Source organism: Malaclemys terrapin, chromosome 4, assembly GCF_027887155.1.
Source record: "Malaclemys terrapin pileata isolate rMalTer1 chromosome 4, rMalTer1.hap1, whole genome shotgun sequence".
Taxonomy (NCBI): domain Eukaryota; kingdom Metazoa; phylum Chordata; order Testudines; family Emydidae; genus Malaclemys; species Malaclemys terrapin.
The window spans coordinates 146,893,879-146,912,306 of NC_071508.1; the positions used below are offsets into that span (position 1 = coordinate 146,893,879).

The 18,428-nt window shown below is 47.6% G+C and overlaps 1 protein-coding gene across 1 annotated transcript in view; it reads right to left on the bottom strand.

The window, feature by feature from the left end:
• Window positions 1-17,257, bottom strand: part of ABHD12B (abhydrolase domain containing 12B) — a 36,768-nt gene extending 19,511 nt beyond the window's left edge. The window contains exons 1-2 of the mRNA XM_054024709.1: window positions 17,130-17,257; window positions 3,058-3,179 (exon numbers count right to left, since the gene is read on the bottom strand). Coding sequence (XP_053880684.1) covers window positions 3,058-3,179; window positions 17,130-17,236 — 229 coding nt within the window. The 5' untranslated portion in view covers window positions 17,237-17,257. The remainder of the gene's footprint in view (window positions 1-3,057; window positions 3,180-17,129) is intronic.
• Window positions 17,258-18,428: the final 1,171 nt, after the last annotated feature.

Consider the following 18,428-nt stretch of genomic DNA (forward strand, 5'->3'; position numbering starts at 1 on the left):
ATGTTGACTGTTCCTGATCACCTTCCTCTCCTCCAAGTGCTTCAGAATGGATTCCTTGAGGACCTGCTCCATGATTTTTCTGGGGACTGAGGTGAGATTGACTGGCCTGTAGTTCCCCAGGCTCTCCTTCTTCCCTTTTTTAAAGATGGGCACTATATTTGCCTTTTTCCAATTGTCTGGGACTTCCCCTGATCGCCACGAGTTTTCAAAGATAATGGCCAATGGCTCTGCAATCACATCAGCCAACTCCCTCAGCACCCTCGAATGCATTGCATCCAGCCCCATGGACTTCTGTATGTCCAGCTTTTCAAAATAGTCCTTAACCTGTTCTTTCACCACTGAGGGCTGCTCACCTCCTCCCCATATTGTGCTGCCCAGTGCAGCTGTCTGGGAGCTGACCTTGTCTGTGAAGACTGAGGCAAAAAAAAAAAAAAAAAAAAAAAAAAAAAAAAAGGCATTGAGTACTTCAGCTTTTTCCACATCATCACAAGGTTGTCTCCCCCATTCAGTAAAAGTCCCACACTTTCCTTGACCACCTTCTTGTTGCTAACATACCTGTAGAAACCCTTCTTGTTACCCTTCATATCCCTTGCTAGCTGCAACTCCAGTTGTGCTTTGGCCTTCCTGATTACACCCCTGCATGCTCGAGCAATATTTTTATACTCCTCCCTAGCCATGCATCAAAGTTTCCACTTCTTGTAAGCTTCCTTTTTGTGTTTAAGCTCACCGAAGATTTCTCTGTTAAGTCAAGCTGGTCACCTGCCATATTTGCTATTCTTTCTGCACATCAGGATGGTTTATTCCTGCGCCCTCAATAAGACTTCTTTAAAATACAGCCAGCTCTCCTGGACCCCTTTCCCCCTCATATTAGCCTCCCAGGGGATCCTGCCCATCAGTTTTTCTGAAGTCCAGGGTCCGTATGCTGCTGCTCTCCTTTCTTCCTTTTGTCAAGATCCTGAACTCGACCATCTCATGGTCACTGCTGCCCAGTGACCCACTTCTGCTTCCCCCACCAATTCTTCCCTGTTTGTGAGCAGCAGATCAAGAGGAGCATGGCCCCTAGCTGGTTCTTCCGGCACTTGCACTAGGAAATTGTCCCCAACACTCTCCAAAAACTTCCTGGATTGCATAACATAAGTTTCCTGCACTCTCTATGTATAACAGCCTCAATGTCCCTGGCAAAGGCAGATCTTGCTCAGTAAGTTTGTGTAGCTTGTTCCAAGATACCTTAAGAAACGCGAGTTGACAGCAATCCGGAATATTTTTAAATCCTTTATTTTGGAAAAAGCCTGTGAGATGCAGAGTAAAAGGAGGCCCTAAAAATATGCCTGCAAAGTCTGAGGCATCAGAAACACAACCTCTCCCTTGTCCCTCCATTAGCTACTCAAGTGAATTCAAAGGAGCTCCAAGCTCCTTAAGCCTGGCCCTGTGATTGAGGCAATGACTATGGGAGTACACACTTACTCCGGGGGGGGAGGATTCTGCACCACTGCACATGCTCCCAATTCATGTCGCCTGCAGATTTTTTTTCCTCCACAGAAAATTCTTTCCGATGGAGAGGCATTGCAGTTATGCCTTTTGGCCGCCAGGGGCTGCCGTGGCACCAGAACAGCAGATGGCTCACTGTAGCAGCCAATGGAGCGGAGAAGAGGCTGCGTTCCTTACAGTGCCCTGCCTGGGGGGGGGGGCAGGTGAAGAGACTTTGGGGGAAGGACAGAATGGGGCACACAGGGCTGCTGGGGGGGGGTCACATCCTGGGGTTCAGAAGGATGGGAGTGGGGTGCCTGGGGAAGGGGAGTCTCTGACTGAATGGGAGAAGCTAGGAGCCAGCCAGGGTCTGCATGGGGGAGGCTCCCCAACAACCCTTCCTCCCCCTCAAAAAAAGAGTTCCATATTTCTCCCTTTCATACCCAACCTCCTTCCAGGTTCACTCTCAGGCTCCTTCCCAGCAGTTACTTCCCTCTCCCTCAGCTCCTCTGTTACCCCTGACTCCCACAAGCCTTTGCACTGCTTCTGAGGGGTGCGGGGAATACGGTTCTGTATTGTAGTTTAAAGGAATTGTGACTCAAAGTTTTGTATTACTACGCCTAGTAAGGATCTATTTGTCAAAAACATTTCCTGAATCTTTTTTGTTGTCTGTATTGTTACAGACAAACTTGCTGACTAGTATTTTGAAATAAATTACCAAAATAATTGAAACTGACATGATTATATTGTTTCAGAGGGATAGCTGTGTTAGTCTGTATCAGTAAAAACAATGAGGAGTCCTTGTGGCACCTTATAGATTAACAAATGTATTTGGGCATAAGCTTTTGTGGGAATATAACCCACTTCATCAGATGCATGGAGTGGAAAATAGAGTAGGCAGGCATAAATATACAGCACATGAAAAGATGGGAGTTGCCTTACCAAGTGGGGGGGGGGGGTCAGTGCTAACGAGGCCAATTCAATTAGGGTGGATGTGGCCCATTCTCAGCAGTTGACAAGGGGTGAATATCAGAGGGGAAATTACTTTTTGTCATGCTAATTCAATGAAAGTGGACGTGGATTATATTGTGTTATTTTGACAAACAACATACAGAATTTTAAAAAAATAGTGTGCAGAATTTAATTTTTTTGGCACAGTATTCCCCCAGGAGTAACAAATGTAATGCCACCAGGAAGGTCAGGCCAATTAGGGATCTCCCATTGTCCCTTGCCTTCATCTGAAGCTGCTATTCTCACTCATCAACCCCAATGCATTTCTCATGCCACCAAACCATCTGCACTGCAGAAGGGTAGTCAATCTACCCTTCTCACCACCACACTGCTTCAGGTTTACATAAAGGTTTTATTTCACATCCCAGAAATCTCTTGAAATTAGCCAGAATCTGCCAGACAGTTACTTTCAGTCTTAGCCCTTTGATACAATTTCATGTGTAGCTTTGATACTAGTAAAGCAACATGTACACTTTTGCTCACCAGCTGCCCCTTTTGCTCTTTGATAATCAATAGAGAAAGAAATGCAATGAATTCCACAATTTCTTATCCACACAAGTAAGCGGGAGGAATACTTACCAATATTGAGAAAGACAAACTTGGCCAACAGTGCAGGAAAGAGACGTATAAGGAATGGTACGGAAACATAAATAACGAAGAGATGCAGGATTAGGGTTCTGAATAACCAGGATGCCCTCCTCCTGTAAGACAAATAAGTCCCATTAATATACATTACTTTAAGGAAACAATATTTAAAGTTAGTTTAGGTTTAGGTCTTTACATCGGACTTGTGGGGAGGAGGGGTTGGGTCAAGTCTCTAACTTATGGACATGATTAAAAAAGGGGACGTAGAGTTTTGCAGGGGTGGGTTTTCTTCTGCAGCAGAGGGAAAGTTAAGATTCTTGCAAAAGCTATTTTAAAAGAACTCATTTCCCTGTCAGGCAGTACAGACCTAAGACCACCAATTGCCAGTGGGTAGCTTCAGGAGTGGCTTGATGTAAATCGGAGATGCCACTGGCAAGTGATCAAAGCGGACACTGACTTACAGTGTGGTCCACAGTTTGCAAGGGGTGTCCACAGACACAGTGTTGTCTCCTCTTCCAAAAGGAGAGAGATGACAGCAGCTGCCACGCAACATTCTAAAGTATCAGGGGGTAGCCATGTTAGTCTGTATCTACAAAAACAACAAGGAGTCTGGTGGCACCTTAAAGACTAACAGATTTAAAAGTGAGGTTTTTACTCACGAAAGCTTATGCCCAAATAAATCTGTTAGTCTTTAAGGTGCCACCAGACTCCTTGTTGTTTTTGCAACATTCTAAAGTGGTTCAGTGCGGACGATTGTCTCCAGGGTACACTGAAGCACAGACGTTCCTTTGTGGGGTTGCCAATCAAGTGTTTGGGACATAAGCATTGTCCCAGAATTTTTTCCACTGGGCCTCAGGATTGAATGAAGGCACTTTAAGAACTTTAGCCGGATCCCAAAAAATCCAGTGAGATTTCAGGCATGCCTTCGGCAGGGTCTGGAAGTCTTCATGAATTGGTAAGCTCAGGTTGGCCATGGTTCAGTTGTATGTCTCTCTCCCTGGATTGGGGGGGGACGGGGACGGAAGAGTATTTGCACTAGAGCGTGCATCCATTGAATGGGGTTGATTTTAATGTTCCCATTAGGATTCTAATCGTGACATTAAACTGCATGTCCAGAGATTTGGTACATGAGCTTCCCACCCAGACTGGTAGACAGTATTCAGAGGCTGAGTATACCAGGGACAGACTTGCTGTTCAGAGTGTGTGCACAACAGCGTCCCATGCTGTGCCTAAGTTTTCAGACCTGGCTAGTCCTCGCTTTTACCTTTTTACACATCTTTTCCAGCAGGGCTTTAGAAGTCAAGTTTCTAAACCTCGATATTAAGTAACATACAATTATCTCCACAGCACACGCTACTCAGTTTTCAAATCTTATTGCTTTCCAGGAGGCAAGATGCAATAAGTATTTGCTGTTTGAGATAGTTGGGCTAACCTACATTTTTCCGCCCCACCATGCTGTGGGAGGACAAATCTTAATTAAATGCTACTTGATTCATTGAGGCTCATGCGTATCCTTCAAAATTGCAAAGTATTTTGATATATTACAAATGTGCACACAGAGTTTGGACCTTTAATGACTACAAAGAATAAAAAGAATCCTACAAAGTGTGGAAACATGGATGATTTGCTAAGGAAGGGTTCAAAAGAATAGCACACGCATGCAGGGACAAGTCAGGAAGGCTAAGGCACAATGTTACACATAGCAAGGGCCATAAAAAGAAATAAGAGGTTCTAGAACTACATTGAGAGAAAGATGAAACGCGTAGGTCCTCTACTTAGAGGGAAAGAGCTAATAAATGATGAAATCAAGAAGGCTGAGGTGTTTAATATCTACTTTGCTCAGTCTTCACTAAAAATGCTAATGGAGACCAGATATTCAACACAATATTAACAAGGGGAAAAGGAAGACAAGCCAACATAGGGAAAAAACATGTTAAAGAATATCTTACATAAGTTAGATGTATTCAAGTCAGCACAACCCTGTAAAATTCATCTAAGGCAGGGGTGGGCAAACTTTTTGGCCCGAGGGCCACATCTGGGTATGGAAATTGTATGGGTGGGGGAGGGGGGCATGAATGGGGTTGGGGTGCAGGAGGGGGCGGGGCCAGAAATGAGGAGTTCAGGGTGCAGAAAGGGGCTCCAGGCTGGGGCAGGGGGTTGGGGTGCGTGTGTGTGAGGGCTCCGGCAGGGGGTGCGGGCTCTGGGGTGGGGACGAGGCAGTGTGCTCCAGGCTAGCACTGAGGGATTCAGAGGGCAGGAGGAGGATCAGGGCTGGGGCAGGGGCATGGGAGGGGGGGCAGGGGTGCAGGCTCCAGGCAGTGCTTACCTCAAGCAGCTCCCAGAAGCAGTGGCATGTCCCCCCCTCCATCTCCTACATGGTTCCCAGCCAATGGGAGCTGCGAGGGTGGTGCTTGGGGCGGGGGCAGCATGCAGAGTCCCCTGGCTGCCCCTACATGTAGGAGCTGGAGGGGGCACATGCTGCTGCTTCCAGGAGCCACGGCATGCACAGAGTGGAGCAAGCCCTCAACCCCGTTCCCCAGCTGGAGTACCAGAGTGGGGCAAGCCCCAGATCCCACTCCCTGGTGGGAGCTCGAGGGCCAGATTAAAACATCTGAAGGGCTGGATGCAGCCCCCGGGCCGTAGTTTGCCCAGCCCTGATCGAAGGGAACTAGCTGAAGCACTCTTGGAACTGCTAGCAATGATCTTTGAGAACTCATGAAGGATGGGCAAGGCCCCAGAGGACTGGAGAAGGGCAAAGGTAGTAGCTTTCTTTACAAAGAAAGCTATGGGGGAGGGATAGCTCAGTGATTTGAGCATTGGCCTGCTAAACCCAGGGTTGTGAGTTCAATCCTTGAGGGGGCCACTTGGGGATCTGGGGCAAAATCAGTACTTGGTCCTGCTAGTGAAGGCAGGGGGCTGGACTCGATGACCTTTCAGGGTCCCTTCCAGTTCTAGGAGAAGAGATATCTCCATATATTATAAAGAGGAACAAAGCAGACCCAGGGCATTATAGACCAGTCAGCCTAACTTTGATACCTGGAAAGATACTAGTACAAACTGATAATAGTTTGTAAGCACCTAGAGGACAATAAGGAGTGAGGCTGTATGATCAAAGTATAAACATTTGTATCATTAACGTTGCCACTGTTCTACAATTGCAACAAATGTACAAAGTAGATCATGTAAGGTGTCAATGGAAAAGTTACAATTTGAAGTGTGATTATCCCATTTATAATCTAGTATCATCTTTGTATGTAAAGTGAGGACTATTGACTATGTACCAGTTATTCAAAGGTGTATGTCCTGGGGTAACACCCAGCATGTAATTTACATCCCGTCTGGCCAGCACATTGTGAAGGAGCTATTCAAGTTGATGGCCCATTACACACTCAGCTTGTACAATGAGTCATAGAAAATGCCTATCCCCACCTAGTGAGCCTTCCTGTGGACACATGAGCCAAAATATGGGTAATGGCTGCTCCTAGGAGTCCAAGCATGCAAGGGCATATGACTTGCTCACCTGACCCTGGACTCCATCCTGTAATTTTCCCCACAAACTAAGACTGTGAGCTTTCCCTCCACACTGGGAGAAAGTATAAAGGACTTCAGAAGCATCTGCATTTTGCCTCTTTCCTGCTCTGATCTGTGGACGTACACTAAAAGGAGCATTCCAACGTACGGACTGAGGACCTTCCAATCTTTTGGACATTACCAAAGACTTTACAAGCCAGCAGTTTATTTCACCACTGCTTCAAATGTGATACAAGAACTTTTCAATGATTGTATGTATAGGATTTTTGACCATTTGGACTCTTCTCTTACAACAATAGATTAGATACTAAAGGATTGGCAGCAGTATGATTATTGGGTAAGATCTGAGTTATATATTGACCTGGCTACGTGGCTGATCTTTTGAGATCAGAATTTCCTTCTTTGAAAGGATTATTTGCTTGATGGATAGGGGAAGCTGTAAATGGGATAAATCTTGATTTTAGGAAGGCTTTTGACAGTCCCACATGACAGGTGCAAAAGCAGACTAGGAAAATGTGGTCTAGATGAAATTACTATATGAAAGAGTAGCTATCAAGGGTTTGCAATGAAACTGGGAGGACATATCTAGTGGGGTCCTGCAGTGGTCAGTCCTTTCATTAATGACTTGGATAATGGAGTGGAGAGAACACTTGTATCTGTGGATGACGCTATGCTGGGAAGATTGCTAGCACTTTGGAGGACAGGAACAGAATTCAAAGCGACCTTGACAAGTCACAGTATTGACTTTACCCTTGTTGATTTCAGATTAAGGTAAATGCAGAGTACTACACTCAGGAAGGAAAGATCTAATGCACAACTACAACACAGGGAATAAGTGGCTAGGTGATGGTATGCTGAAGAGGATGGGGGGGTTAACAGTGGATCACAAATTGAATGAGTCTATCTGATGCAGCTGCAAAAAAAACAAACACTAAAATTCAGAGGTGTAACAAAAGGAGTGTAGTGAGATATGTGGAGGTCATTTGTCCCACTCTACTTGGCACTGGTGAGGCCTCAGGTGAAGTGCTGGGTCCAGTTCTGAGAGAGTCTAGAGGAGAGCAACTAACATGATAAAAGGTTTAGAAAATCCAACCGATTAGGAAAGGTTAAAAAAAATGGGCATGGTTAGTCTTGAGAAATGAAGACGGGGTGAGGGGGGGCTGATAGTTGAAGACCATGTTAAGGGCCTTTATGAGAGAATGGTGAGCAGCTGTTCTCCATGGCCCCTGGAGGAGGAGGAGGATCCATTCTCCCTGACAGCCAAGAACTGTGTTTAATCCTGGAGCCCATCCCTTCCCAGGACCAGTTGGCAGCGGAGCATGATGCCAGGAAAGGCACCTCAGGTGAGTACACATTTTCAATCAAACTGTTGGGGTTACACACTATTTTTTTTTAAGTTTAAACTGAAAAAAAAAAAATAGGTGTAGTGGGTATTGGTGGCCATCTCCAGCTACGCAGAAGGTGCTCTCTGAAAAAAGACTGTTTATGGACATGGGGATGGCCTGGGAATCCTCTGTGGAGATCTCTAGGAAGCTTTCATGGAGGTACTCTGCAATCCTTAGCAGAAGGTTTCAAGGAAGGGCTGCCTTATTTCGTCCACCCCAGTAGGACACTTTCCCACCCCCCTCCACTATTAACGCTGCTGGCATCATTGCAGCATAAGGACCAGGTCTTGGATGCTTGCAGTATCTGCTCCCTTGCCACCTCTGTTACCCTCAGGAGAGGGTTATCGCATATGGTTACGTAGGGTAAATGGGGGAAGGTTTCAATGCTAGCCCTTAAACTGCAAACAATTCAACAAGTACTTCGCCCATTTGGTGAAATCTGGATCACACAACCACGCTGTCCCAACTGTGTCATGGTTGGAAGGGATCACCATGTATTGCAACCCCCACCTTTTTTTAAATGGTGGGAGAGCACGGCTTCCTGTTTGTCACACACACACCCCGGTGTCGCTTTTGTAAAAAAATAATTTGGAGGGGCTTTACACTGGTGCCTGTCCTCAAGCATCTTCCAGGTTGACAGGGGAAAGGGGTTTTTCACCCCTCAAGTTCCAACCTGTGATCCCAAGGATGTCTTCACAAAAGCAGCAGCACAAGATATCATGCCTCGAGGTCTTACTCACCATGGCTGGAGCAGCAAACCAACTCTTGCAATAGCCAGCAGCTGTGACTGTGTTGTGGGTTGCAAGGAAGTGCATTGAGGGGTGTGTTTTTTATAAAAAGCATTAACCTTGCACCAGAAACAAGGTATGCACAGTCAATGCTACCCTTGTGCTTTGCATTCATTGTAGCTGAAACTTTGTGCGTCAGCGCACCCTCCATACCAGGACAGAAACTTTCCCAGATTAGAAGGCAGAAAAAAGAAGACTTGGGAGGATATGGTCAATGAGTTAATGCGCGCCTCCGAGAGTGACAAGCTGGAGCTCAGAGTATGGAGGATTACACTGTCTGAGAACCTGGACATGGACCAGGAGGACAGGAGATCAAGCAGGGAACAAGAGCATGCCACGCAGGAAGAGATGCTGCGGATTATGAAGGAGAAATCAGACATGTTGAGGCATCTGACTGAGGTTCAAGAAAGGCAGCTGGAGGCTGCAAAGGGACTCCGGCTTATGCTGAACCTTCTGCCATCACCACCCAGTTCTACATCCTCCTCCCCCAAACGTCCTATGAGGCGGCGGGGGTGGGGAGTTGGGTATCCCTTGCACCAAGGGAGGGTACAAGGACCAGAAGGCACCCATTCCCGCACCTTTGATTGTGATTGCATCTGTAAGCAAGCTTTTCTAGTTTCTCTCCCCACACACCGGTGTTATCAGCCCCTTTGCCCCAGGTTATCTTACTTTTCTTTGCTGTCTGTGTGTCTATGTGCACAATAAAACTTAACAAATTGAGGAGAAAAGGCTCTTTATTCATTCAAACACAGTGGTTGGTGGGGGTGGAGTTTACCGGGAAGAAAATGCAATGGAGGGGACAGTTTGGTAAGGAACAACACAGGTAAGTGTCACAGTCCTCTGTCTCATTGCTGAAACAGGTTTTCAAAGCCTCACTGAGACACAGAGCCCCCTCAATGTGCTCTTCTTAGTGCCCTGGTTTCTGGCTGCTCAAAATTGGGCTGCCAGGCAATCTGTCTCAACTCCCCACTCCAAGGGAAACTTTTCTCCCTTTGTTACAATGTGGATATTGCTTTCACTGAGGTCTAACCTAGTCAGCAAACAGCGCCAGCGACCTTTTAAATGTCCAAAGGCACATTCTACCACCATTCTGCACCTGCTCAGCTTATAGTTGAACCAGTCCTCACTGCTGTGCAGGGGGCCGGTGTACAGCTTCACGAGCCATGGGAGCAAGAGGCAGGCTGGGACTCCCAGAATCATGATTGACATTTCAACATCACCAATGGTTATTTTTCAGTGTGGAAAGAGTCCCTGCTTGCAGCTTTCTGAACAGACCCGAGTTCCTAAAGATGTGCACGTCATGCACCTTTCCTAACTGTACCATGTTGAGGTCTGTGAAATGGCCCCTGTGATCTACCAGCACTTGCAACACCGTTGAGAAGTACCCCTTTCGGTTTATGTACTCTTTAGCAAGGTGGTCTGGTGCCAAGATAGGGATGTGTGTTCTGTCTATCGCCCCACCACAGGTAGGGAACCCCATTGTGGCAAAACCATCCACTATGTCCTGCACCTTGCCCAGAGTCACTACTCTTCTTTGCAGAAGTCAGTAATCCCTGCAAACTTGGATCACAACAGACCCCATGGTAGATTTACCCACTCTAAATTGATGCCCCACAGACCAGTAGCAGTCTGGCATTGCAAGCTTCCACAGAGTTATCACCACTCGCTTCTCCACTATCAGAGCAGCTCTCAGTTTTGTATAGCTGCACTTCAGGGCTGGGGAAAGCATTTCACACCGTTCCTGGAAAGTGGCCTTACGCATTCAAAAGTTCTGCAGCCACTGCTAGTCATCCGCTAGCTGCCTAACAATGCAGTCCCACCAGTCAGTGCTCGTTTCCCAGGCCCAGATGTGGCACTCAGCCATGTCAGGCTGATGAAGGACTGTTGCCAGCAACTGCAAATTGCTCTGCACCTCCTGGCAGGGCTGCTTGCACATCATCATTCCATGCGGCAGCTCCTGTATTGGCTGTGTAAATACTGCAGGAGAAGGCGCGAGGTGTTTGTAATGCTCACAACAGCGTACAGCTGAGCGGGGTTCATGCTTATCGTGCTATAGCAGCTGCGCGGGTAACCCAGGCTTACGAAAAAAGGTGGGGGAGGGGGGGAAAAAAAGGCCTTGGTTTGTCTGCTGTTGATTGGAGGGGAAAAGGGAGGGAAGTGCATCATGGGAGGCTAATACCATGCTTCCATAACCACTCCCCTGCAACTAATTTGGTCCCAACCCAAAATTCCACTTGGCTACATGAACTGTGGGATAGCTACCCACAGTGCAGTGGTCTGTGCGGCAATGCTAGTGAGGATGCACTCCTCTGACACTATGAGGATAGGCAAGACTGACTTGCTTAAATCAGAGGCTCGATGTCGACTTACATAACGTTAACTTAACTTTGTAGTGTAGACATGGCCTAACTATAGGGATAGTTAAGGACTGAACAGGCTTCCAAGGGGAGTTTTGGAATCCCCATCATTGGAGGATATTAAGAACAGGATAGACAAACTGTCAGAGATGGTCTATGTCTGTGGCTCTCAACCTTTCCAGACTACTGTACCCCTTTCAAGAGTCTGATTTGTCTTGTGTAACCCCAAGTTTCACCTCACTTAAAGACTACTTGCTTACAAAATCAGACAAAAATACAAAAGCGTCACAGCACAGTATCACTGAAAAATTGCTTATATACTCATCATATAATTATAAATCAATTGGAATATAAATACTGTACTTACATTTCAGTATATAGAGCAATATAAACAAGTCATTCTCTGTATGACATTTTAGTTTGTACTGACTTCGCTAGTGCTTTTTATGGAGCCGGTTGTAAAACTAGGCAAATAGCTAGATGAGTTGATGTATCCCCTGGAAGATCTACGAGTACCCCCAGGGGTACGTGTACCCCTGGTTGAGAACCACTGCTCTAGGCATACCTGGTCCTGCCTCACAGCAGAGAGCTGGATTAGATGCTCCCTTTAAGTCCCCTCCAGCCCTACAATTCTATGAGACAAAAAGAAGATGGGTACAGACCAACAGGGGAGTACAAGGAAACAGTGAGACAACATTGGCAATAGGTAGCAGTCACAACACACCAGTAGCCTAATAGTCAAGTTTTTTGCAGGCCTCGCAGCATAGGAGAGTTTTGAGGAGGGAGCTGAAGGAGGTTAGGGAGGTAGCTTTGTGGATGTTCACAGGGAGCTCCTCCCAGGTTTGAGGGGCAGCCAAGGAGAAACCAGGAAGGGACTTGTTTGAAAGTTTAACGACTGGGCAGCACAGGCTGACATGATGGGCCAATCGGAGGCAAGCACTGACAGCTCAATAGCAAATGACAGAGGATAGGCAGGGTGGGGACTGACTATTTCCCCCCACCTTGTCAGATGGGGATAGACACAGCCTGTCTTGCATAGGCCCCAATAAAGGAGCACCCCCTGGCAACTCAAAGATGGCACCTATGCAGCGACACAGCGAGCTGGGGGCCCCCCATTTGACAAGCAGCACTCTTCTTTAGAAAGAATTTGACCATGCTGTGAGCAAACATGGATTACTACTCTAGCCATTGTTCTGCAAATGCAATCAGCCTGTGCATTCAACACCCAGGCGTTGGAGAGAGCCTGGAAGCACCTATTAATTGCTTCAGCTTTATCAGTTAGGTGAGTGCAGCACAAAGCTACCTCTGAAATGTATTAATACCCAAAAGAGGATGAATACACCAAGAACTACGGGAGATTTTCCAGAGTTACAGTCCCAGGTTGGGAGAGAAAGTTCACATGATCCCTGGGGAAATATGGAGTCTTGCAAGCGAATGAGGCTGGATCATGATGCAACTGTTGAGTCAGGTAAAAGGGCTTCCCACGCACACCCAGTCACACACTAACAGGAATTACTCAAAACCTTCCCAGAAGATGCTGTTCTGATTGGATGTGGCTCTAGCCTTTGAGGGCGCTGTCCAAACATGTTCAGACACCCCTCAACATGACAGGATACTCATCAGAAAGCAAGCCTAGCTATATTGCTGCAGTCCATTGAGATTGCCAGAGTGTGAATATCTCAGAGGCCACAGGAGGTTAACTTCAAACCAGAGCTCTGTTAACATACCTCCCGTTGGAGGAAGGACACTACCGTGGAGTGTTATGGAAAGGGAGGAAGAGAGCTAGATGTTTGAGTATAAAGGGCCAGCGTCTTCAGTTCATGTAAGCTAGAGACGCTCAATTGGAGTCATTGGCGTTACACCAGCCGAGAGTATGGCTCAGAGTAGAAGACAGTTGAGTTAACAGGGGTACAAATTCACTGTACGTCTAAAAAACAGGGCAGATTTTCCAGAAAGCAAGAGGAGACACTGAGGACAAAAGTCAAGGAAGAAGGGATAGTGCTGGGAAAGTAATATGGCAGGAAAGATATCAGAAGTGGAGTAAATGCTGTGGATGGAGGAAGAGTTTTTACAGAAGACATTGAGACATTAATAATCACCCTAGAACAAGACAGAAGCTTTTGACCGAATGTTCTGACCAGCCTTGTGGTAGGCTGAATGATGCCAGCAGTTATTGCTACCCTAATGAAGGTGTCAGCCGTTATTAACTGATTGTAATTAACATTGTAATTGCTGATGCCTGGCTAGGGCCTGAACATACAAACGCATCTATGACATTTCGGGTCACAACATTAGAGCCAAGTTCTTTCTATCCCATCCTTCACTTCATGCAGCCTCCCTGTGAAGTCAGAGCTGCACACAGGTGCGAGAGCAGAAATCAACCAGGCACCAAGAATTTATCATCTAGAGCGGGAATGGCTCTCAGATAGGAATGGGGGAAAACTTGCTTAAGAAAGTAGCTGGATGGGAACTGAATGTTAACGTATTATATGGGTGATGCTTTTGTTTTAGACTAAGAATGCTTTTCTTTTTATAGAAACAAGAAACACGTGCCAACATACAGTTAATAAAAAAAAAATCATAGAATATCAGGGTTGGAAGGGACCTCAGGAGATCATCTAGTCCAGATCTGTACTGGGATAAAGGGCTGTCGTGACCCTCAGTACTTCAAGGGAGCCCATCCACTACCACTATTTGTGGTGTATTTTGTGTGTGACTGGGTAAGGGGACTTCAGTCTCCTTTACTGTCAGTTTGCCACTTTTCACAGGCACTAGATACCAAGGAGGCAGGAAGTTACAGGCCACTACATTTGATCCAAGAAAAATCAAAGCAATTCAGTCTATTTTACGGTTTTATGATCCTAGACATTCATAGTTGTAGACTCTCGGATAAACGACTCAGAAGAAGGTACTTTCATGCCATGTGAATTTACACAGAATGCTGAATTGGATGGCCTAGCTCTCCACATGTTGGTGCCACACAACCAAGACAATTCCTGTCCTGAAAAGTCTGCAACATAAGAGACTCCCAAGGCAATTCGATCTAGAAAGGGTAGAACCACAGGCAGGAAAAGGCCTAACTGGGGACTTGTTTACATTGAAATGGAAAGTGAGAATGTCTGTTTTAATAAGCTCTCTAGAAGACAGAGCAGGAAAAATCTAGGAAACTGTCTTGTCATCCCCTTTCCCTGGCCTATGTTGACCCAGTCCTTAGACTAAGTCCCTGGAGGATAAACCACACTTTGTGTGTTTATTGAGTGCCAAGCACATCTTGGCAACTACTAATCAAAAATAATAAGGTCAGCATACATCAGAAAAACAAGCAGAATATTGGATGCATTGGCAGCTCAGAACAGTTGTGAGAATTGCTCAACGCAGACGCCATGAAGAGTCATCTTAGACGAGACCGATTGCACTACTGTGCCTAGATTTCGGATAAGAGTTTATCAACCTATTCTGATCTCTACAGAGATGAAACAATAATTAAAGATAGGGTGGGAAGTGATTAATGTATGCAGAAAGCTAGAAAAAAACAGGATGGAATTTGTAGTAGATGGGAGAAGAGCCAACGCAGCTCCAAATGGATGAATACTAAGGAGGATTGTGAAAGCAGAAGCTAGTATCTCTTCCACCTCTGTTAACCCAAGGATTCAGAAGAAAGTGGTCATTTTAATTCCTTCTTTAGGGTTTCCAGTAGAAGTAGCTAGTATAGTCTATGTTCTTAATTTAAGTAAACATCAGCAGCAATTGGTTATTATTTGGGGTCGGACAACATGCTCTAACCCTCCTTTCAGATCTGCAGTGTTCCTCTAAGCAATCTGTACCCATTGTAAAGCTTTAGATATATATATAGCTTTTGCTTCAATAAGCAAAACTGAACTGGCGGTGGGTGTAATACACTGCAAGCCAAACTTTTAAAGAGTTTTTAAAAGATACCCGTTGTGATACTGCAGTCTATATGATTTTATAAAAATTTGATGAGTGAATATAATGTAACTGGGATATGCTTCATGCAAAAGGTCTCTTGTAAGGTATCATTACAAAGCTTATTAGCTACTGAGTGTGATCATCCAATTTGTAGAAATGTACCACTCTTGTATCTGAAACCAGAAATATGAAATATAATTCTGATGTCCTACTGTAATTATGCAAAGTGTGGGCCATTAATGGTGGTTTGGAATCTTTATGACTCCCATTAACAAGGACCATTGTCTGCAGATGGCTGTGTTTTCCTGTAAGTCTTCCTGTATACCTGTGTGCTGGCAAGTGGGTAATGAAGTCTTGCAGTGACATGTGATGATGTCACCTGAACTGGAATCCATCTTTAACCTGGTGCTTTTCCAGTGAGAAAGAGGGGGTGGGAACCCAGAGAGGGACAAAGGATTCCCACCTTATGCAAAAGATATATAAAGGAGCGAACAGAAAAAAGAGGAGAGAGGGAGCCATCATGAAGAATCCCCTAGCTACGACCTGAGCTGGAACAAGAGCTGTACCAGGAAAAGAATTGTGCCCAGGACTGGAAGGTGTCCAGTCTGAGGAGAAAAAACAAAACAAAAAACACTTACTGAAGCATCTCTGAGGGTGAGATTATCTGTATTTAGTTTGATTAGACATAGATTTGCGCATTTTATTTTATTTTGCTTGGTGACTTGCTTTGTTCTGTCTGTTACTCCTTGGAACCAATTAAATCCTACTTTCTGTATTTAATAAAATCACCTTTTCTTTATTAATTAATTCAGAGTATGTATTAATACCTGGGGGAGCAAACAACTGTACATCTCTCTCTCTCTATCAGTGTTATAGAGGGCAAACAATTTATGAGTTTGCCCTGTATAAGCTTTATACAGGGTAAAAAGGATTTATTTGGGTTTAGACCCTATTGGGAGTTGGGCATCTGAGTGTTAAAGACAGGAACACTTCGGTTAGCTGCTTTCAGGTAAATCTGCAGCTCTGGGGCAAGTAATTCAGACCCTGGGTCTGTGTTGGAGCAGACAGGAGTGCTGGACAGGGTGCTGGAGTCCTGAGCTGGCAGGGAAAACAGGGATAGAAGTAGTCTTGGCACATCGGGTGGCAACTCCCAAGCAGGTTTTTGTGATCCAACCCATCACACCTGTGCATAAAGTAACCCTCATGTACACCAGCAGGTGCGGCTAGTCAGGGCCAAACTTAGGTAAAATGGCACCCTGGCTGAATTTGTATTTTGGCAGCCCAATCCCCATGGGCATAGCACCTCTTCCATCGCCCTGGCCCCTGTGGGCTCCTCCCCCCTTGTGCACCCCCAATAGGGTGAGTAGATAGCAAGTGTGAAAGATCAGGACAAGGGGTAATAGGCACCTATATCAGTCAAAGCCCTATCAGGACTGTCCCTATAAAAACAGGACATCTGGTGACCCCAGCCCCCAACACTCACCTCCTGCACCCACATAGGGAAACTGACTTAGACGCACAGAACACCTGGCAACGCTGCTGGCTCCCCCCTCCAACGCTGCTCCTCCACACCCCAAGGAGGCTGGGGAGGAAGGCCAGGGCTCCCCGCCTCCAGGTCACTGTCCCCCCCAGGGCTGGGTAAGGGGAAGCCAGGAGAGCATCCGCTCCTGCTGCCTCACAGCCCAGCCCAGGTGGGGACAGTGACCTAGAGGCACAGAGAGTTTGGGATGCTCTTCACTCCCCCCCCTCACAACCCCCTAGTGGGGCAGCAAGCCGTGGCTGTGCATCACCGCCCCATTCCTCCACTGGGGGGAAGCAGGGAGACCCCTGGGCACCCCCGAGCAGCCCTCCCCTGCCAGCCGCGAGCCGGTCCGGACACGACACGCCTGGCATCACTTCACTCGGAGCAGGGATAAGGGGGCGGGTGCCGCGCAGGGCTAGGCGAAGAGGAGACCCCCGGCAGGTGGGGACCTGCCCAGGTGCACAGGAGCGCGAGGGAGACACCCCCAGAGGGGGCGCACAGCAGCGGGAGGGAGGGGGAGGAGAGCCGCCCCCTCCCCCAGCGGAGCGAGACTTACCGCCTGGGCCGCGGGGAGCCCGCAGGGGGGTCTCCAGCCCGGGCCGCGGGACCCTCCCCCTGGGGCCCGGGCGGCGGCGCGACCCCTCGCTCGCTGCGCCGCTTCATCCTGCGCTCTGCGCCCGGCGCTGCCGCCCGCCGCCTTATCTGCGGGGGCGGGGCCAGGCCGGCTCGGACCCGCCCCCTCCGCGGCACCTGCGGGGAGGGGCGGGGCCAAGCCGGCTCGGACCCGCCCCCTCTGCCGCTTTGGCCCCTAGCCCCTGCTAGGAAGGCGGGGCTATAACCCGCTTAGCCCCGCCCCTCCCTGTGCCCCGCCCCCTGTCTGCCCTCTCCATGCAGCTGCCGCCCAGGTCTGGGGTGCAAGATTATCTGCGATGGGGCCTCCTCTGCCCCACCCGCTGGGGGGACAGGGCAGCTCTGGGGCAGTCCCACCCCCTCACCTTCGTGTCGTCTCTCTGCTGCATCCGCTGGGGCAAGGGGAGGGGTAGCACGGCTTGGGGCTATGCCCCTTCTTCCCCGCCCTGCAGCATAGGCTGGGGGAGCAGGGTCAGTCACAAGAAATGGCCCACCGGGGCGCCAATTGGGGGGGCAGGGAGGGGTGAAAGTGGGCCAGTACAGACCAGTACGGCGTACTGGTAAGAAGCCGGTACCGGCCCGTACCCAGCCGACGTTAAAGCACTGCCGCGGCAAAGGACCCTCCTTAAAGTGCTGCTGCTAATGTCGCTGCCCCTTTTGCCCCCCCCCCCCCACCGTAGGGATGCCGATGGGGGGGAGCAAAAGGGGCAGCCGCTCCAGGGCCAATGATTTAAAAGGGCCCAGAGCTCCTGGCCGCCGCTGCTGCTACGGTGGCAGTGGCTGGAGCCCTGGGCCCCTTCAAATCGCCACCGGAGCCCCAGGTGGTGTGGGCCAGGCAGCAAGGATGGGCAGCTGAGGGAGGCTGACCTCCCAGTCCCGCGCCTTCTGTCCGACACCTCTACAGTCCCAGACAGGTACAGTATAAACTCATGGGGCCTTGCCCTAGTAGGCTGTTTTCAAAGTTAAACGATCTATTCCAGGCTTGACGAACTGCAAAAAAGTGATAGAAAGTCATCTAGATTTTTCTACAATTGTTTCAATTGTTGTATTCAAGAGTTAGTAACAAAGTAAGAATATACATTAAAATTTTAACCTAACCAGTGTCCCTTAAGTGACTTGACACAAGATGTGAGAACATGTTAGTATTAGAGCTGAGTGGGTCTAATATTTATTTAATCCTCTTTTTTTAAATAGGAATTAGATACAGTGCCCTATCACCTAATTT